Source organism: Cynocephalus volans, chromosome 9 (assembly GCF_027409185.1).
Source record: "Cynocephalus volans isolate mCynVol1 chromosome 9, mCynVol1.pri, whole genome shotgun sequence".
In the NCBI taxonomy this organism is placed as follows: Eukaryota; Metazoa; Chordata; class Mammalia; order Dermoptera; family Cynocephalidae; genus Cynocephalus; species Cynocephalus volans.
In genome coordinates, this window is record NC_084468.1 from 151,255,001 (window position 1) to 151,282,580 (window position 27,580).

General features: G+C 52.9%; 1 protein-coding gene across 2 annotated transcripts in view; it reads left to right on the forward strand.

Moving 5' to 3' along the window:
* Positions 1–25,545, forward strand: part of ALDH1L1 (aldehyde dehydrogenase 1 family member L1) — a 96,505-nt gene extending 70,960 nt beyond the window's left edge. For both annotated transcript variants that reach the window (XM_063107348.1, XM_063107349.1), the window contains exons 17-23: positions 4,072–4,165; positions 6,755–6,854; positions 8,068–8,166; positions 10,383–10,548; positions 12,979–13,084; positions 14,262–14,461; positions 16,832–25,545. In XM_063107348.1, the coding sequence (XP_062963418.1) occupies positions 4,072–4,165; positions 6,755–6,854; positions 8,068–8,166; positions 10,383–10,548; positions 12,979–13,084; positions 14,262–14,461; positions 16,832–16,887 (821 nt within the window). In that variant the 3' untranslated portion in view covers positions 16,888–25,545. The remainder of the gene's footprint in view (positions 1–4,071; positions 4,166–6,754; positions 6,855–8,067; positions 8,167–10,382; positions 10,549–12,978; positions 13,085–14,261; positions 14,462–16,831) is intronic.
* The last annotated feature ends 2,035 nt before the right edge of the window (positions 25,546–27,580 follow it).

Here is a 27,580-nt window from a genome sequence, read left to right on the forward strand (position 1 = left end):
CTTATGCATGCACACAGTCACCCTGGGATGACAGCTGTCATAGAGCTATCAGACTCCTTGTAATTCCTCACCTCCAAAATCTCCATTGAGTTTGAGAGTGTACTTATGATTGAACTTCCCCATCTGTTTCAAATAGAATCAGTTCCTTTGGGAAGTGCTTTGGAGCTCTCTGTTTTTATGAACAGCCTCTCCCCATGACCAAAATCTTTGAGCCGTTCCTTGAGGCCCTGGTTCCTGTGGGGGAAGTGGGGCAGGTGGATGAGGTCCCAGAGTTCTCAGCCTACCACTTAGGGTTAGAGTCTTCACTCTAGCAGGGACTGGGTGGAAGAAGGTGAGCCCCCAGCCTCTCAGTCATAGTCACCAAGAATTTAGCCTCTGCGGCTCAGAGTTGGAGGAGATGACCTGCCCCTTCTGGTGAGATGCCACATTCCTGGGCTGTGAGCTGGGAGGACAGGGAGCCCCGCCCTCCTGGCCACACCTGCCTGGAGCGGAGCTTCCAGAAAGTGGGAGAGTGGGAGAAATGGGGTGGGGGGCGGCTGGACTGGGCTCACGTGCCTCAGACTCATACTGCCCTTAGTGAGATTCAGTAGATGGTCTTGAATAAATGTTTCTCATTTGCTGTATGCCCTTAGGAAAATTTCCAAAGACCTTAAATGGTTATTGTAAAATATTTTTTACCAATGTGGTTGTCTCCCAGGGGAATTGTCCATAGGGCTCCCCAAGCCACTTCCAGAATCCCCCTCCCACCTTTTAAATATATTGTGTTCATGTTTTTATTATTCTTAAATAATATATGATTGTAGTTTTGATCTCTCTGACCCAGTAAGTTAAAAAGAGATTTTTTTTTTAATGTACACGTTTTTTTGTCTGACCTTTGTTCTTATATCTCTACTTTTATGATGTCATGATGAGAGAACACAGCTTGCATATTAGTTTGTCAGGGCTGCTGTGACAAAGTAGCACAACCTGAGTGGCACATGCAACAGAAATTTGTCTCAGTCCCGTAGACTAGAAGTCTGAAACCAACGTGTCAGCAGAGCCGTGCCCCTCTAAAGGCTCTATGGAAAAAAAAGTCCTTCTTTGCCTCTTCCTGGCCTGTGGAGGCGTCGTCCTGATCTGCATGGAGATTTTCCTGTGTGAGTGTGTCAGTGCCATTTCCCCATTTTATAGGATGAAAATTGGATTAGGGCCCACCCTAGTGACCTCATCTTAACTAATTACATCTGCAATGTCTCTGTTCCCAAATAAGGCCACATTCTGAGGCACTGGAGGTGAGGACGCCAACATAAGAATTTTGGGGAGACACAGTTAAAGCCATAATAGCCTGTAAAAATTCTACTTTGTAAAATGGAGAACTTTTTATAACCTGCTATATGACACCTTCTTGTAAATGTTTTTTGGATAACCAAAAACCGTGCTTTTATTATCCTTATTATTAAATGGACTTTGTTTTTTAGAGCAGTTTTATGTTGATAGCAAAATTGAGCAGAAAGTCCAGAAAAATCCCTATGTACCCCCTGTCTCCTCCCATCCTCCCCCACTATCAACATCACCCACCAAAGTGGGACATTTGTCACAACTGATGAGCCTTGTTGACACCCAGGGCCCACGGCTTACATGAGGGCTTTCTTGGCGTTGTGCGTTCTGTGGGGTTGAACACATGTATAGTGGCGTGTGTCCATCATGATGACACCACACACAGGAGTCTCACTGCCCGGGAAACCCTCCGCGCTCAGCCTGTCCATCCGTCCCTCCCCCAGCCCCTGACAACCACTGATCATTGTGCTGTCTCCATAGTTTTGCCTTTTTCAGAATGAGATATAGTTGGAATCATACAGTATATAGCCTTTTCAGTGGCTTCTTTCACATAACATGAATTTGGGGTTCCTCTGTGTGTTTTCATGGCTTGACAGCTCATGTCTTTTTAGACTGAATAATCCTCCATTGTCTGGATGGACCACAGTTTGTTTATCCACTTGTCTGCAGGTGGCCATCATGGTTGCGTACAAGTTTGGGCAATTATGATAAAGCTGCTATAAACGTTTATGTGCAGATTTTTGTGTGCACATCAGTTTTCAGCTCCTTTGGATACATATACCAAGGAGTGCAATTGCTGGATCACTGGTAAGAGTGTGTTTCCATTGTAAGAAGCTGTCACACTCTTCCAGAGTGGCCGTGCCCGTTTGTGTTTCCAGCATCAGTGAACGTTTCTGTTGCTCCCTTCCCCGTCCGTGCCAGCGTCTGGTGTCATCAGTGTTCTGGATTTTGGCCATTCTAATAGGTGTGTAGTGGTATCTCATTATTTTAATTTGTGATTCCCTAATGACAAATGATTATGATTCTTATTTGCCATCCGTATGTCTTCTTTGGTGAGTTGTCTTTTCATATCTTTTCACCATTTTTAATGGGCTTATTCTCTTATTGTTGATTTTTAAGATTTCTTTGTATATTTTGCATACCAGTCCTTTATCAGATATATAAATATTTTCCTTTGCAAATATTTCCTTCACACTGATTTAACAGGGAGAGGTAGAATAGAATTAGTATCGAAATCACTTGTAGAGCTTTAACTACATACAGAGGGAAGATGCAAGGGTCTCGTACCAAACCTGCCGAGCCAGAACCCTCATAGGTGCACTAGGGCACACCAGTTTTACAAGGCTGGAGGTGGGCAGTGGTGGAGATGAGGACTGGGTAGGTAGAGGAGCCCCTGGACTGGTTGATCCACGGGACAGGGAAGGGAGGTGTTGAGAATGACTCCTGGGTTCTTGGCTTGAGCAAACTCGCTGCAAGGAGAGGTTGTTTACTGAAATGGAGAACTCTGGAGGAGGGGCGTGTCTGGGGGAAAGACTAAGAGCTCAGTTTCAAATATGTTGAATGTGAGAGGCTGTAAGACATCCTAGTGCATATGCCGAGTAGGCAGAGGAGTGATTAATATGTCTGGATCCCAGAGGAGTTAGGCTGGAGATACAGATTTAGGGGATGATGTAGCTGGAGATGGCATCTGAAGGCCTGGGTGAGATCTGCTGAAGAAGCAGTGTAAATGGAGCAGAGGAGCAGAGGGCCCAGGGTGGAGCCAGGGGCACTGGGTACTTTAAGGCTGGCCAAGCAGAGGAGATGGAAGGAGCAGTCAGAGAAGCAGGAGGCAGATTAGGAGAGCAGAGAGTCAGACGCCAGGAGTCTGATGTCAGGGAAGCGCATTCTGAGGTCTCATTGGAATGGATGTGGAGGGAGGAAGTGGATTGGCCAGAGCAGGGGATAGGGTGTGTGCAGGGTGGGCAGTGGATTGGGGAGGCCACAGGGTGTGACTAGGAGGCAGAGCACTGCAGCCAGGAGCAGCAGCGTGTGCCGAGGCTCCCCACGGCTGCTGCACCCCCCAGGGCAGGCCTTTGGCATCTGTGAGCTTGCAACGCCTCATCTGCTGTGGACTCAGCCTGCTGTTCTGGGGTCTCTGCTGAAGGGCTTGCAAGAGCTGGACAATTGGGTGATCTTGCCCTTGGGGGTCCACCCTGATAGGTGGAAAGCTGCATGGGAAATGTACTGGTTTGCTGGGGCTGCCACAAAGCACCCCAGCATGGGGGCTGAAACAGCAGACGTGTCTCAGCTCTGGTGGCTCGACATCTGAGATGAAGGTGTCATGGGGCTGGTTGCCTCTGAGGCTTCTCTCCTTGGCTTGTAGAGGGCGTCTTCTCCCTGTCTCCTCACATGACCTTCCGTCTGTGTGTGTCTGTGTCCTAATCTCTTCTTAGAAGGTCACCTGTCATAATGGATTAGGGTCCACCCCAATGTCCTCATATTAAAGTAATCACCTATGTAAAGACCCTATCTTCAGATACAGTCACATGTGGCGGTATGGGGTAGGTTAGGACTTCAACATTTAAATTTGAGAAGGGCACAATGCAGCCCATAACCAGGAGCCAGGCCCAGTGAGCCCTGGGCCCCGAGGGCACTGAGCACACAGGGAGCGCAGCCAGAGCTCCGGCCCTCAGTGCGGGCCTGTCGGGCTGGTGGCTGGGTCTAAGCTTCACCCAGAAGCACAGGGCCACCTTGACTCCCCGCCCACCCCTGTAGGCTCACTGGTCGGCCAGAAACTCTCGGACCATCCTGATGTGAGGAAAATTGGGTTCACGGGCTCCACGGAGGTGGGAAAACAAATCATGAAAAGGTAAGGGGCTGAGGAGGTGGGGGGGTGCCACTGGCCACAGAAGCTGTGGCCTTGGTTCAGAGTCTGAAAGTGGACGGTGCCGCTGTGTGAGCTAGGTCCTGCTTCTCAAGTGTCAGCGTGGACAGCCATCGCCGGTGGCCACATTCAGTGTAGACGCTGACTCAGGGTCCGCAATTCTGACAGCCCTTGGGGGAGGCCTGTGCGGCTGCTCTGCAGAGCCCACTTATATCACAAGGTTTTGGTGCCACGCTGCCCAGTACAGGGCCACCAGCCCCCCGCAGCCACGTAGCACTTGAAATGGGGCTGTTCTGAATTGAGATGCGCTGTGAGTGTAAAATGCACACGGGTTTAAAACTTAGCACACACAAAAAAGTAAAGGACAATAGGACCCCCTCATCCACAGGGGATACCTTCTAAGACCCCCAGTGGATGCCTGAAACCATGCTTAGTACCAAACCTTTTATCTGCTATGTTCTTTCCTACCCATAGATACCTATGACAAAGTTTAATTTATATATTAGGCACAGTAAGAGTTTAACAATAATGACACTAAAATAGAACAATTATAGCAACATAAAGTAATAAAAGCTACGTCAATATGGTCCCTCTTGCTTCCCCACAAACCCCCCCTCAAAATACTGTAATATTTTCCAATCATGGTTCAACGTGGGGCAACCAAAAGCCCAAGAGCAAAACCGTGGATTAGGGGGAACTGCTGTATCTCATTAGTAATTTTTATACTGATTACAACTCAAAACGATAACATTTTTGATTAGCTGCATCAAATAAGATACATCATTAGTGTTAATTTCACCTGTTCTTTCAGTTTTCTTTTAACGTGCTACCAACAAAATTTCCATTACAGTGTGGCTAGTAATTGAGGCTTTCATTCCCTTTCTGCAGACAGCACACCCTCTCCCCTCATTCCTTTTGGACTTCAGCCTCAAACTGACTGGGCTGTGTCACTGCTTCATGCAATGACCTGGGCCAAGCCGAGGCCTCAGTTCTCCCAGCAGCTCCACGGAGCTAGTTCGACAGGCTCAGGGGTTCTGGTTTGTAAGCTGGGAGCGGTCGATGAGCCAGACCACAGGGTAGCGCCTGTAGGCCCGGTTCTGGCCCCAGCCTGTCCCCCCAGCCCACCTCTGGCCCGCTTCGGCCTCCGCCCCACTGAGGCTGGATTTCTGGGCGTGGGTTTTGGTATGCATGCTTTGAATCATGTTGCAAACAAGAGGAGCCGGGGTTCTGCTGAGCTCACTGGCCTGCAGGCTCTCTGACGCATTTCTGTAAGGACACATGACTGCCCATCTTTGTACGTGCTTTAGGGGTCACCTGTGTGATGTCCATGAAGGTCCAACTGCTGCACGACAATTCCATGGGAGAAGGGCTGCTCTTGTGTTAAAACAGGGTCTCCCTGTTGTAGCTTCCAATGCGGAACGGTGTTCTCTCTCCCTGGAACCCTTCTGCAGCCCCTGTCTCCCCTCCCCACAGGAGGGGTCCTGCCCCTCAGCCCTGCATGTGCCCTCTGAGAGCTGCCCAGCTGGGCACCTCCCGTTCTCGAGTGGGCGCCCATCACGGTGGCCTCACCTGACGTCCCCCTTTGGTTCAGGGGTCTTGTGAGCACACCAGGCAGCCTGCTGTGCCTTGCAGGCCTGGCACAGAGTGAGCCACAGCATTGCCCTTGGGCAAGGGGCCTGAGGACAGACAGAGAGGAGATGGGGGGTGGTAGCCACATGTGGTCACAGCGGGTCGTTGAGCTAGCTGGTCTCTTCTTCTGTGGCATAGGTTTTAGTCACGTCTGAGTCGTGTGCCCCGTGATGGCACCTGAGACAGGGGCCCTCCTCCCCTTTGGCCCTGAGAGGAGCCCCCACCTCCCGGGTCCTGCCTCGTGGGTGGCTGCCCCAGTCAACTGAGCGTGCACTCGAGGACAGTTCCACGGGAGTGCGCGTCTTGCCACCGATGCAATGTGCACTCAACTCCCAGCTTCTCTCTGTTTGCGCCGTTGCTAAAAACCAAGGTGCTGAAACCTCCATGGCCAGTGTAGCTGCTCTGGGTGATGATGCTGGTTCTGATTCATTCGCTTAACATTTTCTGGACTCCAGCTGCGCTCCAGGCACTGTGCCAGGCACTGGGGTTGGGGCAGGAAGCGGACAGACAGGTGCCTCCCTGGTGCGGCTCACGTTCTGGCAGACGGAGTGAGACGCAGACACGTGGAGTGTGAAGAGCAGCAGGAGTGTGCACTGGCGGGGTCGGGGCTTTATCTGGGTGATCAGAGAGGCACCCCTGAGAAGGGGACACTGGAAGAAGGAAGAGCAATCTGGAAGTGGGGGCGGGCAGTGCGCGCAGAGGCCTGAGGTGGGCGTGTGCTCGGGTGCTGGAGGAACAGGACGGCCTTTGAGCGCAGCCTCCCAGGGCCAGAGCCGCGTGGACGGTGCAGTGAGCCGGGCTGGGGGTGGGGAGGAGAAGGTGCTGCTGGGTCGGGCTCGCTCCCTGGAGCACAGTGTGCTTTGGACCTGCCGCACCCTCCCCACGGGAGCCCCCTCGCTCCTGGGCTCCCAGGCGCCAGCCCCACCAACCCTCTGTCCCTTCCAGCTGTGCCCTGAGTAATGTGAAGAAGGTCTCCCTGGAGCTGGGCGGGAAGTCGCCCCTTGTCATCTTTGCTGACTGTGACCTCAACAAGGCTGTGCAGATGGTGAGGACCGGGCCTGGGGGATGGGGACGGCGTCGGGGGCTGAGAGGGACAGCTGAGGGGGGCTGGTGTGCGGGGCAGCCTCGGACAAGTTGTCTGACCTCTCTGGGCCTCGGTGCTGCCCCCAGTGCAGTTGGACAATGGGAGTGCCTGCCTCCTAGGGTTGCTGTGGGTCAACATGTCTGAAGGGCTTAGAACAGCGGCTGCATGCGACAAGTGCCACAGAAGTGTCGGCTGTGGCTCCTACCATGAGTATTGTCACAGTCATTGTCATTGTTATGCCTTGGTCCCCTCTCCACTCCTGTGGGAGCAAACCATAAGGTCGTGTTCAACCAGGTGCCCAAACGTGCCTTATGTAAGTCCCACTTTGCCTTGGCAGATGACGTGACACCACAGCATGGACACAGGAGGGAGTCCAGCTTCATTAGATGGGGAAACTGGGGGAGGCAAGGACTTTGTTCATGGTCCCCCAGGAAACATGTGAGCCCTAGGGTCTTGGCTCCAGTGCCAAGGCCAGTGTTGCTGAGCCTTTGAGCTAGGCCAGAGCCCTGTGCCCTGACATTGGGCCGTGCGGTCCCAGCTTCCAGGAAAGCCAGGCTGACCCTAGTTCTCCTTCCCACATGGGGCTCCCCAAGTCCCACAAGTGGGCTCGCTTGGGCCCTGTGAGGGCCTTTATTCTGCAGGCCTGCCAGGAGTTTCCCTGGGCCTGGCTGCCCCTCCCTGCCCTCCCGGGACGGGGCTTGCTGCCCACCGTCGCCCCCGCCCGGTCACCCTGCTGCCAGCTCTGTGCTGACACACACCGTCTGGCCCGTCTCCACTCAGCCCCCAAGAGTGTGCAGCAGGAGGGTCAGACCTCCTGGAGCACCCACAAGCCTACCTGGTATGCACACGGCCCCAGGTGCACTAAAGCCATCCCTCTGTTCTCCATCTCTACATTGTGGACAGCAGCCTTCTCCACAGCGGTGGGAGTCAGGGCTTGCCTCTGTCCCCCGTGTTCTCATTTCCTGCACTGTCACCTCCTGTGTCTCCTCTCGAGGTGGCTGAGGATTGAGGGGGGCATGGGTGCCTAGCGCCACCCGGGCCTGGCCCCCAGGAGGAGGTCAGGACACGTGTGTCACCCCTTCCCCATGAGAAGGAGTAGCCCGGGCCTGGTGGGAGCTGGAGGCTGGAGCCCCTGGGAGGGGTCGTGAGCCAGGTTCTCATCCACTCTCCGAAGGGCATGAGCTCCGTTTTCTTCAACAAAGGGGAGAACTGCATTGCAGCGGGTCGGCTCTTCATAGAGGACTCGATTCATGACCAGTTCGTGCAGAAAGTGGTAAGTTCTGCCCCAGGGACAAAGCAGGATCTCTGGGAGCAAAGAAGCACCTCGTGGTTCTCACCATCACTCTCCCTGCTCTGATCAGTCTCTTCCTTCTGACAGGCACGTGCTGAGGGCTGGGGAGGTTCTGGTTTGTGTCCTGCAAAGACATCTCACTGCTGTATGCTGACAATGTCTCTTGTTCCCCGAACCTAGTGACTGTTTCATGGTCCTTCTTATCACTGAGGGAAGCTCCCGTCCTGCCCAGGGCCTCCTCTCTCTCCCTCTTCGATTGCTGGCTGTCAATCCTAACTCCCTAACTGGAGAGTCCTGTTCCCAGAGCCTAACTCAGCATCAGCCTGAGGGACCAAGGCCACTGCTCACTTGTATATAACTTTGGGAGGCTTCATCTGAGTGGGGCACCCCCCAGTCTCAGCCCGACTCTGCTCCTGGGGTCCTTCTTTCTGCAGCTCGTGCTTGGGCTTGTTCACTGGGGCAGCTGCAGGTGCCCAGGGCCGAGAGTGGAAGCTGAGAGGCCTCTTGGGTCTCCCCAAACATTGCTACCACCACATGCTGCTGGCCCAAGCAGGTCACGAGCCAGCCCAGACTCATGGGTGGGAAACAGACGCCACCCCTTGATGGGAGGCGCTGCTGGAGAAGCGTCTGTCTGTATAATGTACCCTTGTGAGGGAGCCAGTGGACAGCTGGAGGTGGGGATGGGGGCACAGAGGTGGGTGAGCCGAAGTCCTGCTGGGGGTCTGCAGGGAGTCGTCAGCTTGCCCAGGATGACCCCAGGGGCCAGAACCCCAGGGGTGATTCTCCAGATAGTCACAATCCCAAGTACAGGAAGTGAGACGGGCACCCCGGAGACTCACTGAGGTTGCTCTCTGCATCTTCGGGAGCCAGGGGAGCAGCCTGGACGACCAGGGCAGGAGCAGAGATGGGGAACAAAGCAGACGGGCTTGGTGCTGGGATACAGACCCCTTTCAGGACTGTCAGAGGTGCTGGTGGGAAGGGCAGAGGGTGGTCCCAGGGTACTTGAGACCTGCCTGCATCTGATTAGGGCTGGCTGGGGGTGCAGAGTTTGCCATGGGGTGAAGTGGCCCCGGCCAGGGGGGACAGGAGGAGGGAGAAGGGAGAGGACGGGGAAGGGGGTGTAGAGGGGCCAGTCCATCCTGACCACGATGTAGTTTGAATGAGGGTGGAGACGACCTTGTTTGACCTTAGGAAACCGAGGAAGGAGCCTGGGAGAGAGGTGATGAGAAAGGAAGGGGCTGACTCCAGCCTGGAGCCCAGAGGACCTGGCGCCTGCCTCACCACTGATTATGTTCAGCAGTTTTTGCTTTTGTTTTTAACACATCAACCCATACTCCAGTTCATTTTCTGACTCTCCACACCCTTAGGCTCCGGAATCATTAGACAACCCCTTCTGTCACATCCCTAAGGAGACTCGAGGCAGCAAAGCCTAGACTAACGCTTACGCTGGCTGAGCAGCAGGGAAGGCTTCCTGGAGGAGGCGGCTTTACAGATGGGTTTTAGGGGCAGGGGTGGGTGGATTCAAGCCTGAGGCCCCTCCACTCAGTGTCTGTCCTACTCTGTCCCCCGGGGCTATTGCAGCAGGATGGGTGTATCCCCATCCCACCCCACATCCCGGAGTCCCTGCACAAAGAGCTCCTTCAGCCTCTCAGGGAGTGAAGCTGGTGCAGGACTGTCCTCGCACACAGCCTGGGCTATGCCCTGCCTCCCTCACTGACCACGCACACCTGCCTCTCTCCTACTCACCCACATCCCTGCATTCCTCCATTTACCAGCCTGTCTGTCTTGGAGACTTTTGTACCTTTGCACATAGGAGACATTTGGGGTTTCAAAGCTAGTTTTGGGGTCCGACCCCGTGGCTCACTCGGGTGAGTGCAGCGCTGGGAGCACAGCGGCGCTGGGAGCGACGAGGCCGCGGGTTCGGATCCTATATAGGGATGGCCGGTGTGCTCACTGGCTGAGCGTGGTGTGGGCGACACCAAGCCTAGGGTCGCAATCCCCTTACCGGTCACAAAAAAAAAGTTAGGTTTGGAGCGAGCATTTGGAAAGCCCTGAGAGCTGGAATATGGAACGTAGACTCTCATCAGGGGTCGGTAGTGGGCACTGAAAGTGCAGACATGGGAGGTGGGTCAGGTGATGGCCATCGTCAGGCACTGCGGTGGCATCCACACACGAACTGACTGGAGGACTCTCTGCAGGTAGAAGAGGTGGGGAAGATGAAGATCGGTAACCCTCTGGACAGGGACACCAACCATGGGCCCCAGAACCATCACGCCCACCTGCAGAAGCTTGTGGAGTACTGCCGGCGTGGCGTGGAGGAAGGGGCCACGCTGGTCTGTGGTGGGCGTCAAGTCCCTCGGCCAGGTTAGTCACAACACTTCTGGGCCACTTGTGTAAACTGAGGCAGCGGGTGCGACGGCCTCTGGTTTCCTGCACGACTCTACCTGGTGAAGAGTGATGGCTGAGACCAGGCACCTGCACAGTCAGGCTGCAGACCTCAGGCCCCATTGGGACCTTGCACGGGGTTGGCCTTGGCTATTTGGACACCTGCCAGACCCAGGTATGGGATTAGCAAGGACAGGATATCAGAACTGACAGCACTATTCAGTGCTGGTTTTAATCTATACTGTACCAGACTTTGATTTGCCATCAATACCACCGTATCCTTGAAATTCACTCCTCGTGGATTTCATGACACTTGATTTCATGGTTTCCTCCCAACTCTTCGGTCGTTACTTCTCAGCAATTGCTCTGTGGTGGAGACTCCCCCTCCATCTGTCCCTCCGATGCAGGCATATCCCCGGGTCTGTCTTTAGCATGGAGCACTTATCTCAGCAAACACCTTGCCTGGAGGGTCTCCCCAACATGGCTCAGGTCCTCCAGGATACAGGGCTCTACCTCACCCACCACTCCTGCCCACACAGCCAGCTGCCAACCGCGTGCCTCCGCCTGGATATGCCCCAGGCACTTCAAACAGTGTCCTCACGGCGTGCAGCCTGCCCTGTCCCCAGACACACAACCCTGCTTCTCTAGAATCCTCCATCTGATCGAGCCACCCAAGCCAGAAGAGCAGGAGCCACAGGGGTGGACAGTTGATGCTGCTTCCCCATTACACCGCCTGCTCCGAGGGGACAGGCACCACGTCCGTCTTTGCCACGAGACCCTTCCAGCCCAGCCCAAGCCTTGCACAGCAGCGGTGCACTGTTACTTGATGGAATGGAGGAGAGGAGAGAGTGGATCCCAGCCTCGTCCCTTTTCTGAGCCCCCATTCTCAATGAATTGTCTGATTCTTCCTGGCCCACCTCCTCTGTGTCCCTGCTGCCACTGTGTGGCCCTTGTACCTCGTCCTGCCAGGAACCTAACAACGGTCTCCTGAGTGCCCTTGTGAGCCCTGTTGATCCTTTTCTTGTCAGCTGCCAGAGCTCCGGAATTCTTCCCCAGTGTTCAGACACTTCAGCAGCACCTGTCCTCCTGCAGCAGCAGCGGATTCAGACTCCCTGACTTCGTGCCCCAGGTCTTCCACGATCTGGGTCTGACTTGCACTTGCCCGGTGCTCCCACCAGACTTCATTCTGTCCCAGTGCCCCACGTGCTGTCTTGTTCTCTGTGCACTTACAAACCCTCCCCAGTGTCCCCACCTAGAGAGCTCCTGCTCGTCACTCAGCTGGAACGCCGTCCAAGCCCAGCCTTCCTTAGTCACAGGTGCTCCTGGCACTTCTCACCTCCTGAGCTTTTAGACCAGGTGCTGCCCCTGTCTGCTCACCCCTTCCCTGCACCACCAGACTGGGAGTTCCACATAGCCAGAGACAGGGTTGCCAGGGCCCTAGCTGGGCATGGAAGGCAGGGTTCAGGGACTGACCAGAGAGAGCATAATGAAGGCACTGTTCACAGAGCAGAGCCGGGGAGCCAGCGAACGACAGTGCAGCACCAGGCGTCAGGAACACCGGGGAGCCATCACCACCCCCCACTGGCCCGAGGGGGCCCAGGAGGGAGCAGAATTCCTGGAAAAGTGAGGGCAGAGCATGGGAAGGGGGCTGCCTCCTGTTGGCCAAGCCCAGCTGGAAGGGAGGATGAGGGGCCTGGGCGTGCGGTCCCCTGTGAGGACGTAGAGCAGGGGATGACTGGGAGGGGGAAGAGAGAGAACCAGCTGCCACTATCTCGGGGCACCTGCCACCTGGCAGGCAGCAGGTGTGGTTGCCACGCCACACAAACCAAGGTGTCATCCTGACTGTCCTGGTAGAGACCACACGCCCCCACATGTGGGGCATCAGTGTCCAGCTTCCAGGTTCCAGGAAGGAGGAGGGAGGCAGTCACGGGAGTCCCCGTTGCCAGGACCAGTGTCCACAACTCACTGACTGCCCATCCCCTCCTGCTCCATGGGCTGCGGCAGCCAGAACGGAGGTAAAGCGTCTGGGAGGCTGCACTCACTGAAGTGTCTAGATAAGTTTCCAGATGAAATCTCACCCTAGAAAAGCTCAGGTCTTTGTTGTGCTTAGGGGCTGTGGCACTGGAACTGGGCAGACTCGGGTTCGAGTCTCGGCACTATCACACACCAACTCTGTGAATTCCTGCCTCAACAGCATTAGTTAAAAGGGTTGTGGGGTCACATCAAAGGATATGCCTGGGGCAGGAAAGCCGTGCATGGGCCATGGCCTCAGAGCAGCCCCGACATTGCATTTCTGGAGAGGTCACCAAGTGGCCTGTGTGACCCTAGCCCTGGCCAGGGTGAGGAGGCTGGGCCACTGGGGGACTGTGCCTTTCTGTGTGCCACAGCCAGGGTCTGTCTTCCCTGCAGGTTTCTTCTTTGAACCAACCGTCTTCACGGACGTGGAGGACCACATGTTCATAGCCAAGGAGGAGTCCTTTGGGCCCATCATGATCATCTCTCGGTTTGCTGATGGGTAGGGATCCTGCTTATGTCTCTTGAAGGGCTGAGTCTTTTCCATGTGTTACGGGGTCTTTGCATGAGCTTAGGGAGTGGAACTCAGATGGGGGGAGCTGTGGACACAGCCTGGGCCTCCTGCTGAGTCTCCCTCCACTGCCGAGGTCCGGTAGCTCTGTGAGCAGAGCCCGGTGGCCAGACAGGCTTCAGGTCACACTGTGAACAGGAGGCTGTTCCCTTCTGCCCTCTCTTCCCTTGCCACATTCTCCGTGGGTCTCTCTGTGTTTCTCGCAGCATGTTGGGTTCTGTTCTAATGGTGCATTGCTGTGTACTAGAGCACCTGGAAACTGAGTGGCTCAGAATAGCAACAGTTCGGTCAGGGCTCTGCTTGTGCCCTGCTCCGGCCTCCCCAGAGGTGCTCTCCAAGTGGTGGCTCAGAGTGCTGGCTGGGCACCTGGCTCCCCCGCAGAGGCCAGGAGGAAGCTGCAAGGCTCCTCACCATCTGGCATCTGAAATCCCAGCACAGCCGTTCCACCACATCCAACTGGTTAAGCAAGTCACCAAGGCCAGCCTGGGCTTAAAGAGGAGGAGTTAGGCTCCTCTGGCCCCTGGAGGGGCACAAGGTTTCCCTGGCCATGCTCGGTCTTCCGTGGACTCTTCTCCTGTACTATTTCTCGGGCCTGCCCCTTGTCTACATAGCACCTCTGAACAGATTGCAAAATAGTCCCTCATCCTCACATTTTATTCCCCACTGTCAAAAAATATTGAAATTATCATCATATGCTGATCATATCAGAACAGGAGGATTTACTGACATTTACCGAGTAAATATTGTCATGAGTCCTCAAACCTCTGATGTCTGGTGAATGCCCCACCTGCCCAAGTGGGGGTTCGTGCTCTTCTGTGTAGGATGGAGTCAGCCTGCCCCCTCCCTGGGCTCCCGTGTCCCTCTCTATAAAGTGGGGGCCTCCCCTGCTGATCTGAAAGGTCCTTGTCGTTGGCCATTTGCGACCTTGCTCTGCTCCTCTCCTCTCCCTCGTTCCTTGCTCTTCTCTGTCCCGACCTTCTGTCTCCTGCACACTCGTCTCCTGTGAGGGTCTTGTGTGGCAGGGAGCTTGCAGTTGGCGGGGCTCCCACGTCCAGGGCTGGGCCCCTCTGATCCTCTCTCAGAGAGTTCTTCCTGGATTTCCCTACAGGGACGTGGACACCGTGCTGTCTCGGGCCAATGCCACGGAATTTGGCCTGGCCTCTGGCGTCTTCACCAGGGACATCAGCAAGGCCCTGTATGTCAGTGACAAACTCCAGGCAGGCACTGTGTTTGTCAACACATACAACAAGACTGATGTGGCCGCTCCCTTCGGAGGATTCAAGCAGTCTGGATTTGGCAAAGACCTGGGTAATCTAACCCTGCCTGTGCAGTGCTTTCATTTATTCATTCAACAAACATGGCTTAAAGTTTCCAGGTGCAGGGTGCAGCACTGAACAGGAGGGCTGTCGGGTGCTCACTTCTTCCTGGGGAAGGATGAGGACACACGGTCATTGTCAGTGAGCAAGATGCTTGCGGAGAGGCAGGAGTGTGGGAGGAGCCAGGAGAAGTGGCCTGGAAGAGGACACTTGCCAGGGCAGTCAGGGCCTCTCCGAGGAGACCTGGGTGTGAGGAGGAGCTGGCCATAAAGACCCAGGGCACACGTTCCTGGAAGAGGCCCTGAGGGGAACCGGCTTTGGAAGTGGAGCTGCAAAGAGGCTCGTGTGGTTGGTGTGGGCCTGGGCAGGGGGAGGGAGAAGCCTCAGTGGCGGGGGCCAAGGGCTCAGGCTTCAACCTCGGAGTGAGTGTGCCCAGGGTCCAGTGGGCACTGTGAGACCCCCAGTGTAGAGAGGACATCACCAGGGCAGCAGTGGGTGGTCCCTGGTGTGCTGGGCAAGGGGGCAGATGCAGTTCTGTCCCATCACTCAGGCCTCCTCCTGCTTGCTCCACCCTGCCACCGTGGAGGCCAACAGCTGGGGACTAGCTGGGTCCAATGGGCAAGTGTTGCGGGCGTGGCCGGCTGGGACTGGGGAGAGCAGCGTGCTGTCTCTTAGAGGCCTCAACCTTCCCTGTCAGGCTCCTGTGCCAGCTCAGAGACCACAGGGAGGGCCAAGCTGAGGCTGGAATCAAGGGCGTCACAATGTCATATTTCCTTCCCCCATATTTTGAGCCTGTAGAAAACCCCAAGGGTGCTTGTGAAGGGAGCCCGAACAACATCGTGCCATCTGACGCCGCATACACACTGTGACGGCACACGCGTGCACACAGGGCACCTCACTCTCACCTCGCGTGTGCAGGCTGGGCCCTCCTGCTCCCCTGTCCTTGTCTGCCACTGCCTCCTGCCACCTCCCAGGCCCATCGCCACCCAGGGGAGGCTGTGGCTGCCCAGTTGCTAGGATATGACCTAGGTCACTTGTGACTCTTTCCCCGAGACCCCCAGCTGCCTCTGTACTCCAGTCCCTGTGTGGAGAGGACCAGCACCCTCCCTGCAACAGGTCTGCAAATGAAGCGCTCCAAACAGCCCACCTGACGGGCCCAGAGACCTCAGCGGGGCGCAGCCACAGCATTCGGGGAGGGGCTGCTCCCAGGGCCAGCTCCACCTGGTGGGGAGCTGTCAGGCAGTCACGGGCCGCACATGCTGGGCACAGAGCCAGGATGCACTGGCCACACAGCACAGCCAAGTTCCGGGGGCCTTCAGGGTCCTGAGAGGCGTCCCTTTTCCCAGCCACAGCTTAATCCAGAGCTAGCTGGGCAGAGGAGGCGTGTCCAGGTAACGGATGGCCTCCGGGCTTCCCTTGGCCTGATGGTGACCTCTGGCCCCCACCCACGTTGTGAGGAGGTGGTGGGAGCTGGGGAAGGTTCTAGAACCGTTGACACAGATTGGTTCTGTATTCTGACACCTGCATTTGGGTCCTGGCGCCGCCGCCCACAGCCAGCGGTACCTGTGTTTTGTCAAAAGTTTTTACTTTCATTTAGGTTCAAAGGATTTGTTGGTAAAAGAAACCACTCATCACACTAATAAACCTGTTTATGGTGTTTATTAAGGTATAGCAATAAGCAAGTAAGCAAAGAAAGCGAGATTATGCATATTTTAAAAAAGAAGAGAAAAAGAGTTAAACAGTGTTCACATCACCAAATTGGGGAAACACCTCCATCCAGATCCAAGCAGTTCTGGGGAGTCCCAGCTGGGATTGTCCTGGGCAGTGCGTCCACTCCAAGGAGGAGACTTCAGAGAGCGGTCTGGGGAAATCCTGCTTATGTGACCCAGCCGCAGACTGATAACATTAGTCTGTGTGCAAACATGAAGCTGTGGTTATTTCATGAACACTTGGGTCTTTTCTCCCAAGTCTTTGGGATGTTCTTCGGTCCTGGGAACTGGCCAGGTTCCCACGGTCCAAGAAGCTCCAGGAGTTACTTTCCTTCTTATCTGACGGTCACCACGCACCCATCCCGCACGGCTGCACACAGTTTCTGAGTCTGGCACATCGGTCAGAGGCCTAGCGATGCCTCTGAAGCCTGAAAAGGCTGTAAACCTTAATTCTCCCAACAACCGGGGTCGGGTATGTTGCCTCCCTGGGCCTCAGTTTCTCATCTGTAATGGGATGAGCCAGGCCCATGCCCCACGTGGTGGTTCCAGGGTTTGGGTGAGAAGATACGGCGGCAGTGCTGGGAACAGTGTCCGACCCACGGGAGGAGCCACTGTGACCACGATGTGCCTCAATGATGTGTGGTGTCTTGCAGGAGAGGCGGCCCTGAACGAGTACCTGCGGGTCAAGACGGTGACTTTTGAGTACTGAACAAAGGCCTCCGAGAGAGGAAAGACCCCATCTGGCTGGCGCCTCCTCATCCCACACTACCCTGACCTGCCTTCCCCAGCTGGGGCTGCCTCAGGTGGCCTGGTGGCCCCTCCCTCCCCAGTCCAGTGGGCACAGCAGCCCCACCCTGGGGCCAATGGAAGCCCCCTGCCTGCACCCCGTGTCTGCGTCTGGACACCCTCTGTCCAATCAGAAGCTGCCCTTGGCTGAGTGAGGGGTGGCCCCAGGGCGAATAAATGCAGCCACCAAAAAAAAAAAAACTCTGAGCAGAGGCTGCCTGCACCCGTGGCTGCTCTCCATCTGGGGGTGCTCCTGGGTGGCCCCAGGAGCCATGTGGTCACCCCGAGTCCTGTTCAGGAGCGCTGTTGCTTGTCTTTGGCAGGCTGGACTCCCCGGGGAGAGACATAGGAGGAAATGGAGTGGGTCGGCTCAGGCCTCCACACGGCAGGTGTGAGACGGAGTTATGGGTGCTAGAGGTCTGGGGTAACCCTTGGGAGACACACACGGGAGGAAGCGGGACCAGGCTGTGATGCTGCTCAGGCTCCCTCAGCAAATGCGGCCAGGCCCGCCGCACCCTCTCGGGCCCAGTCAGCACGGGCTCAGCCTTGGCTGATCGCAGCCCCTGGCTTCCTCCATCACTCTTGCTCTTCTGTTGAGAGTATCCTCTTGTGGAAGGTCTGTCCAGACCTCGCCTTGTGAGGGACGATGACAGCAACATGACAACAACGTGCTGAGTACTAACTGCACACCGTGTGCTGAGTGCTAACTGCAGCAGGTAGGCTCCAGATCCTCTGTGTACACTTATCTCATTTAATGCTCACTATCCCAGTGAGGAACTGTTTTTATCCCAATCCAAAACTGAGGAAATCGAGGCAGAGGTTCAACTGCCCAAGGATACACAGCATGTATGAAACTGTTCCCCATACTTTCCAGATTATGCAGACTTGGAAGCCCCCACTTCCTGCAGAGACCCCTAAGTGCTGGAGTGTCCCAGATCGGTCCCCGCAGCCTTCTCTTTCTGTCAAGCCTTAGTTGCCCTGCGGGCACCTGCTTCTCCTTTGGGGGCAGCTCTCTCCCCCCAGGGCTTCTCCACCTTGCTGTGAGGTCCCCTCCCACAAGAAACGCACTTACACGCCACTCGTGCAGGAAAGGGCAGTTTATACTCTCCAGCTGGCCAACGACCGTCTCCCAAGGAACAACCAAGGAAGAGCTGCCTCAGGCCTTCGTCTTGTGGGGTTTTTAAAGACAAAAACTACATCCTGTTGGCACATGGATTTGTCCAGGTGCACAAAGCAAGCTAGGGAGCTCGGTCACAGAGGCCAGGAATGAGCCGTTCGAGCCATCAAGCATACAAGTTTTCGTTGTGTATGGTTCCTGCTCCCATGTAATAATTCACCGTGTATGCTTCCTGCTCCCATGTAATAGTTCACCGTGTATGGCTCCTGTTCCCATGTAATAGTTCACTGTGTATGGCTCCTGTTTCTTTGCAACGGCTTTTGTTTCTATGAGAAGGTCAACGGTGTCTCATGCAGAAGGGGGGTGTGGTCTGCAGGTCAGATGGGGTAAAATGGAGTTGCTTAGATTAAGCACGCAATTCTACAGAAGCAGATAGCGTATGTTATGAGGGTGTAGGTAGCTCTATTTCAGCCTGAGTGTGCAGCAGGCCCTGCTCCTGATGCCCCACGCACCCTGTGATCAGGCTGCAACTCCTCACAAGGTCTTCCTAGAGGTCCAGGAAAAGCGAGCCCCCACTCTATGTGGCCACTCAGGGTCCGGAAGCCCAGACCCCAGCCCTTGCCTGTTTCTCACACTCCTCCCAGCAGCAGGGCCCGCTCACCCTGCCCGCCGAGCTCCTGTCAGGTCCAGTCCCAGCGCTTGTTGCTACAGAAGGGAAGAGACAAGCTTTCACTTTGCTTAAAGCCCTCGGGGCTGTGCTGCCTCAGAACTGACCGACCATCTGCATGATGACTGGTGGGGGGTGAGTTTCCTGAGAGGAAGCCTTCCCCTGTGGCCAGGGGTGTGGACTCACCTCAGCACAGGACACTTAAACCGAGCAGACAAGTCCCACCTCTGCTCTTTCCTGGCTTCCAGTTGTTTTGTTTCAAACACCCCAGGCTTGGGGCATCAACAGCACAGTCGGAGCTAATGCAGCTGACCCTCAGCCTGTGGCCAGCCGTCTTAGCTCCTGTCTACAAGACAGAGGTGGATTCCAGCCCAGTGTCCCGAAGGGGTCAGCCCTGGCTTCCCTATGAACATCCCTACATGGCAGATGAGCAGGGAAAGCCTCAAACACAGGCCATGCAAACACAAGTAGAGCCAAGGAGCATGTTTCTCCCCTCTTCAGGCAGACACACAAAGAGCTTGGCTTTCGCAGGGTGCCCACAGCTGTGCTTGAGACCTCAGGCTTAGATGTGCAAGACCGGAATCCTAGCTTTTTGTCCTTCTCCCCCTTTCAAGAATTCTCCTGAAACCAGAAGGTATGGAACATAAGACCACTAATATCCCCCAATTTCCTTTCTCTGTTCCCATTTTTCTTAAGTCTTGGAACCCCCTATTTTATCTGGGCAAAGGCTGCCCAGGAGAAAGACTCAGTTTCCCAGCCTCCTTTGCAGCCAGGTGGTGGTCCAGGGACCAAGTTCTAGTCAATGGGATGTGAGGGGAAGGGGTTTTGTGAACTGTTGACACATGCCCTTTAAAGGACGGGTCACTCTGTTGCCTTTCCTCCTTCCCTCCCCTGGGCTGGCTGGAAGCAGACCCAGTGCACGTGCTGGGGGGCATTTTCTAACCCTGCAGATATGGGCAGCACTTGGGGGTGGGGGCTGGAGAAAGCCTGAGTCCCCAACATCATGGAGGTGCATTCCACCCGGGGTGACCTACAATTAGACAATCACAAGAGATAAGCTTTTATTACCACCTTTTTGTGATTTTTAAGTGCATTTATGTTTCACCATGTTAATAGAAGAGGTTAAGTGGTTTAAAAGTATAATAAACAAAATAAAAATTGCATGAGCGAATGGAGACCAAGAGGAAAGTGGTAGTAAGATAAAATCAGGAGTGCAGTTAGTATCGAAACCTTCCAATCATAGCCTTCTAAAGTCAGGCCACCATTTAGCTCAGACTTTCTAGCCACCAGGGTGCAAGGAAACCTGACCAGTGGCCTAATTTCAGTGTCCATATGATAGGAACAAACTATTTTTTTCTGGAGGACAACTGTTTCTAGTAGAGTAATAAATTCATATTACAAGTCTTCCTAAAAATATGTTTTGTAATCTAATGACTGCTGTCTTGTACTACTCATCATAGAGAGGTAAGTCACACACAGCTGTCTGGACCTTCCCGAGGCAGGCCGAGTGCACGTTACACCACCACCAGAGCAAGCAACTCTCCTGGGGCCGGGAGTGTGCCGTGGGCAGCGAGCACGCTTGGTCCAGATCTGTAGTGCTTTGTTGATCTGGCTTCATGCAAACATGATAAGACAGGAGAAACTGGAATTCACCAGACGTCTTTTCAGGGAGAGTCTTGCATTTATTTTATTTATTCAGCAGAATACTGTCATAAAATTGGAGCCATGGGAACATTCAGAATCAAAAGATGGTCATAGAATTGTTCTACATAAAGGGAGGAGGAATTCGGAATGCGTGGGGGCATGAGGTGGGGAGGAAGGAGGTGTGACCCTGCAGGGCAGAATAGGGAACAGTCTTTCAGGGAAAATGTAGGAGTGTGGTGGAAGCTCCCCACCCCTTCTGTCGTCCAAAATCAACCATTCCTCATGGTCCCCTATGCTTTTTGGAAATGGCCCCTGTATTAGTCTGTTTCTGTTGCATATAACATAAATACCTAAAACTGGGTAATTTGTAAGTCCAGGAAACACACCTGGTAAGGGTCTTCCTTGGCAGTAATGCAGGGGTCTCACATGGCAGAATGACGGAGCAGAGAGAGAGAGAGACTGTCACATGCTCTCCTTCTAAAGCCCTCAGAACCACACCCATGACCACCATTATTAATCCATTCACTTGGGCACGGTCCTACAATCTAATCTTCTCTTCAAGGCCCTGCCTTTCAATTACAGGAATAGGATTTTCACCTTTAACAGTTACAGTGGGGATTAAGCTTCAATGACTTTGGGGGGCCATTCAATCCACTGTTGCTCCTTTGGGGCAAACCCAAGGAAGAGCTGATTTCTGCAGCCAAGTGGTCACAGGCAGGAGTGGACTGCAGAAGCAGAGACTGTTGCAGGTGACATCTGGTTATGCAAGTGTGTGGTCAGGCTTCACACCCTCTAGTCATCCTCCAGAAATGCTGCTTCTCCCAAGGGAATTTTCAAGATCATTGAGCTGTGAGGTGTCTGTTTTCTTTTCCCTAACAAGTGCCTGGCAGGCACTTTACTGCAGTGCCGGGAACTGAATGGGGCCTGGGAATGAAGTGCCTTTATATTCCAAACAAGTGAAGAGTTTAATAGTTAATATGTTAAAGAGATGAGGACAGAACACACAGCTTGTTTACTGCACTCTTTCCAGTGCCTAGGGTAGGCCTCGAGTATATCAGGTTCTGATAAAGTCTTGTTGACCAAATGAATAAAGTTGTGTGGTGATCACTCTAAATTCTCACTGCAGTGGATTATCTTCTAGAAAAATTAATGCATTACCAAAATTGTCTCAGGAAGTAGTAAAAACCGTGACTGGATTTGTTAACGTTTGGAAAACTGTGGAAAAACACACACACTCCTGTCTCAGTCGCGAGTGGCTAGCTTGTGCTATGGCAGCTGTCAATCTCCAGCTTGAGCAGCTCATTTCTTGCTCAGGCTCATGCCACTGCGGACTGTCAGGAACCCTGTTCCAGCTGTCCTTGTCTAAGACTCAACGGCAACTGAGGCAGAGGGGAGGACCACCCTGGAGAGTCCTGCATCAGCACTTGCATGCTTTTTGCTGGAAATGACATGGCACTTCTGCTTCTAACCAGTTGGCCCAGGCTACCCACAGAGCCCCATGCCACAACTGAGGGCTGGAAAGTGCAGCATTAAGAAACAGATATTCTCATCCCTGTGTAACAAAATGTTATGGACTGAATGGGTGCTCCCCCCACCCCAATTCATATGTTGAAGCCCCAAACCCCCATGTTATGATATTTCGAGGTGGGCCTTTGGGAGGTAATTGGGTTTAGATGAGGTCATGAGGGTGGGTTCTCATGGTGGGAACAGTGTCTTTATGGGAGGAGACACCAGAGAGCTAGTTCTCTCTCTCCCTCCACGTTCATGTACCCAGGAAAGGCCATGTGAGGACACAGCAAGAAGGTGGCTGTCTGCAACACAAGAGGAGACCCCTCACCAGAGACCGACCCTGCTGGCACCCTGATCTCAGACTTCCAGTCCCCAGAACTGTGAGGAAATAGATTTCTGTGTGTAAGCCCCACAGTCTGTGGTGTTTTTGTGTGGCAGCCTAAGCTACTAAGACATAGGACACAAAAACTTGAGAATCTTTCTGATTCTTTCTATAGAGCTATCAAATCTCTAGTGCCCAAACTTGACAAAGATAGCACAAGACCAAAACTATAGCTCAAAGGCACCAATGGCAACATTTTTAACATCTTCAATAAAGTATCTGTAAATTGAATTTAACTAGATATAAAGAATAATTCATTATGACCAAATTATGTGTGTCCCAGGAATACAAGGATAGTTTAAAGGAAAATATCAAATCACCTTCATTCACAATAAAAAGTCATTTTTAGGTACCGTGTTCAGATCGTAGGTCCATCACTTCATAACTGTGTGACTTTGGATCAAGTACTTAACTGCTCTGGTCCTCAGGTTTTCATATCTACAGAATGGGATAATTGTGGCCCTTACTTCACAGGGTTATTATGAGAAGTAAGACATGATGACTGTGAAGTGCTTATCTAGCACGTTTGTGCGAGGTGTAAGTGCTCAATTTTAGCTGATTTTATTACCATTACTATTACTGTCATCATTGCATTAAATTGATAGCTTGTCCTGTCATTCATCTATTTATTTATTTTACAAATACATATTGAGCATCTACTATGTGCCAGACACTGTTCCAGGAGAAAAAGTTCCTGCTCTCATCAAATGTACATTCTAGAGGGAAAAAGAGAAAACAAACAAGTAAACAAATAAGCGTACGTACAGGTTCTGTGATAATGTGTGGACTTTTGTATTGAATGATGTTGAATTCAGAGAGGTGACAGAACTTATTAAAGTGGATAAAGCGAAAATTGTAGCCTATGATGGTAAAAATGCTGGCTGTAATACTACCAAATGACTAGGGAAAAACGGCTTTTTTATGCCATCTTCTGTTATTATTCATCGCTTTTTGAAGAGAAGCGTAGAAGAGACTTTTTTTTATTTACTCTAACATTTCCGAAATGATGACACTGTGCTATGCTATCAGAGAATTCCAGCAGAAAGAAGCTTGTAACTCTGTAGCCTCTTACATTACCTTTACTATGCAGCATGAAGAAACATAACTTTTTAAAAATGACAAATCAAAAGTTGCTGCCTTCCTAAGAACATTCTTTAATAAACTTACTTTAAAACTCAAAAAAAAAAAAAAAAGAGAGAGAGAGAGAGAGAAAGTAAGGCCTGGGATCCAAAAGCAGGGAGCCTAACTGCAGAGAGAGGAGAATCAGCACGCGGTGCAGGCAGAGCTCAAGAGACAGCTGCGCTGCAGACCCTGCGAGCAGAGCGCCCAGATGGGAGCAGCTCGGGGGCAGTGCCAGTGTAAGACACACAAATGTACGAAGCAGGAAAGTCACCATGAAGCTGAGTCACTTGTGCGGGAGCCCATAGCTATCACTTTAAATATGTGGGAAGCCACACAGATGTTCCTGTTGAGACATATTTCACTGGAACGCTGTAGTAGAACACAAAGAGACCCACAGAACCTCATAGCTGCACCTGAAGTGTGTTGCTTCCAAAATGTGAGAAGGAAACTAAAAAAACAAACATTAATAAATGTCTAATGAAATGTTTACAATTCATAAGATGCAAACAAATCAACTGCGACCCACTCAACCATTAATAACATACACACGTACCTGTGTGTGTGGTTATTGTGGGATATGGGTTCGTTTTTACATATTGTTGGATGGAACTTCCAAAAATAAGTTTGTGCATGGCCTATGAAGGTCTGAAAAGAGTAGCCTGTAAGCTAACAATCTCCATGTCCTCTGGGTTACTGACAAGTTGGGATTATACTACAGGGTCCGTGGCTTCCAGACATGGGGCTGGTGGTTGCCCCCACGTTCCAGGCAGGCACACTGAAGACTGCACTCCATCTTCAGCAAATATCCCCTCCACTCCCTGCTGCCAGGAATCCTGCCTGATCAAGGTCCACTCAGCCCTAAATCAGACCTAACCTGCAGGCCCAGGAGAGTGGCAACCTCAGCAGAGCTTGCAGTAGCTCTGAACCCCAAGAGAAAGGTGTTGTCCCCAGTTGCTTGGTGCTGGGCTGAGGAGGGGCCAGTCAACTCAGAGCACCTGTCTGCAGTGCTCACCTCCAAAAGAAAACACAAACAAGCAATTTTGGCCTCTTTGGTGACCCACAGTCCTTAATGTTTCAATGACAAAATACAGACACAGACATGGACACAGAAGTTGATAGCATATAGACACAGCCCCCAAATGTTTTGAAAGAATAGAAAGAATTACAGTCAGTGAGTGGGCAGGTAAGACATGCAAAGCCTCCACCGTCGCCAGACGGATCAAACCTCCTGATGTAGTCTTTCTAATCACCACTCCCCTGCCAACTCCAGTCCTGGCTGGAGTATGCAAGGGATTGATAGTGGCACTAAATCATCAGTATTGAAAATTGATCACGATATAAATACAGTGCTCACTGTGGATTGAATGTCCTCCCAAAATTCACTGAAGCTGGACCCCCACAGTGCTAAGAGGATGGGGAGTCCGATTATGGCATCTGAAAGGTGGGGACTTTAAGAGGTGATTGGATTGTGAGCACTGTGCACGTGACTGGTAGATCGATCCATTCATGGAGTGATGGATACGGTTCTGATGGCTTTATAAGGAGGCAAGTGAGAAGGTCAGCTCTCCCTTGCTCAGATTCTCTCACCATGTGATACCCTGCGCTGCTGCAGAGGCACCACCCAGAAGAAGGCCTTCACCAGAGGTGCCCCCTGGACTGTGGACTTCCCAGCCCCCAAAACTGTAAGAAATACATTTCATTCCTTTATGAATTACCCAGTTTCCAGTATTCTGTTGTAAGCAACAGAAATGAACTATACAGTGTGGTGGAGTTTGGATGTGTTGTCCCCTCCAAAACTCATGTGGAAATTTGATCTCCAGTGTGGCAGTTCTGGAAACTGATTGAGTCATGGGGGCGGATCCCTCATGAATGGATTAATGCTCTCCCTGGGGGAGGGGGATTAATGAGTGAGTTCTCGCTCTCTTAGTTCCAGCGAGAGCTCGTTGCTTAAAAAGACCCTGGCACCTCCTCTCTCTCTCTCTCTCTCTCTCTCTCTTGCTTCCTCTCTCGCCATGTGATCTGCTTGTACCCGCCAGCTGCCTGCCACTTTTCCACCATGAGTAGAAGCAGCCTGAGGCCCATGCCAGATGCAGCTGTCCCAGAATCTTAAGCCAAATAAACCTCTTTTCCTTATAAATTACCCAGTCTCAGGTGTTTCTGTTATAGCAGCACAAAATGAACTAATACACAGTGCTTCTTCTTAAGGGCCCTGCAGGAGGCTTCGGTTCCCTGACAGTGAACAGATACCCCCAATCCACTCATGCGCATTTGCTCTCCTGGGTGCCGCGGCCCCCTGGGCCCTAAGGCAGCCAGATATTGACCAGAATCGGTCTGAACAGAGGCCCCTTTGTCCCTGACAGTGTTTGGTTACTGTCATTTAGAATCATGTCCAAAATGAAACCAGGAGACTTTTCTCTGAGCTATTGAGTTTCGGGCTTTGAAAGGTGAAGACCAAGAACTTTGAACGACGGTACGTAACTCTGCTTTGGGAAGAGCTAATTCCTGGCCTTCACTCCCAGACTTCCACGTGCCACGTGTATTCATGTACTGACTTGCTCATGCATTCAACCATGTTTCCTGAATGCCAGCCCTGGGGATGCAAGATGAAGAAGACGGAGTCCCTGCCCCAGTCACAGTCAAGTGCAGGCCACTCTCACACACACAGACCATAGAAAGCGCACGTGGGCTGGAAACTGAGAGCCAGGAAGATGAGCTGGGGCAAGAGGGATGCTGCGAGCTGAGTCCCAGGTGACGAACAGGATTCCGCCAGGTGGGAGGAGGGGCATTAAAGACAGAAAAAGCAAAATGTGCACAAAGGCCCTGAGTGGGGGGAGGGGGATGTGTGAGCCCGAGCGGCCAGGTCTGCAGAGGGACAGTCAGGGAGTGGGGCTGGAGGGCTAAGGCGGGTCCAGATCAGAGAGACCTTGCCCGCAGCCCTGCTGTGGCATCCAGGCCCCCTCTCGTAGGCAATGGTGAGGCAATGGATGTTGGCGCGCAGAGAACAGTGCAGTCCTATCCAGGACTAGACCTAGATTTTAGACAGTAACTTGCTTATGGTGGGAGGTAGGAGATCACAGAACTCACTCGGGCTGTTGCAAGAGCCCAGGTAGGATATGTTGAGGGTCCGCATTGTGGCAATACCAGGAAGGTAGAGAAAATGAACTTGATGCTAGAGAAACTTCAGACATAGCTGCTACAGGGCCTGGGGACTAATTAGGGATACTGGGGTGGTGGAAGGGGTTCCACTCCACACCAAGACCCATAGACACAAGAAAACACAAGAGATACTAAGTGACTCATCCACACCCCCACGGCTGTTATGTTAAACCACATCAAATGGCCGATATTTTACCTGTAAAAATGTTAGTTTCATGGGATTCAACCTAATCATAAAAAGTAGGGCCAGCACTTGAATCCAGCTGTACTAAATTGAAATCTTCTCCTTGCGAAGAACATTTTCCAAACCACTTCCAATCTCAGGAACCCAAGCTACTAGCTTTCTTTAAACAGTCACTGAATACTTTAGCCCTTAAAGGATGTGTCTTGGAAAGAGCAATGGATTGAAGGAGGGAAAACCTTGCTGAGAGAGAAAAAATGAAAAAGTTGTCTGGGTTTGCAGGTTTACTTGCTGTGCCCCGACCCTCTCCGCAGTGGTCCCCTGAAGGCCACGGGTCCATGATACCCCCTGTATCCTGGCTTCAATCCAACCTTCCCTCTCCTAGAGTCACCCACGCCTCGTGAGTGTGCCATCCTGCCAATTGCCTGACACACAGCACTCAGAGTGGGAACTTTACTGAAGACACAACCAAACCAGCAACGCCTAGACAGGGAGAGAACGGCAGCCACAGTGCAGAGACACACCTGAGACAGGCAGGAGAGAGGGGAACGAGCCGGGGCAGAGCCTGTCTGCTTCTCCTTCTCTCATTCTACCCTCCTCGGAATAATAACCACGGACACCCTCGGTTTCCGTCCCGCAGTTGATTCCCTCGGGTCTCCCATGCACCCTGTGATTGTCTTCAAAGCTCCCGCCTCCCACTCCTCTCACTGGGGGAGAGTGCTCCCTGCTGATCCTCCCCTGTGACCTTACCCCCTCCCTCTACCCCACCCCCGAGCTAACAGACCACCCAGCACTGCTGACTGTAGCCACAGCCTGGAACGATCCCTTCTGTGGTATG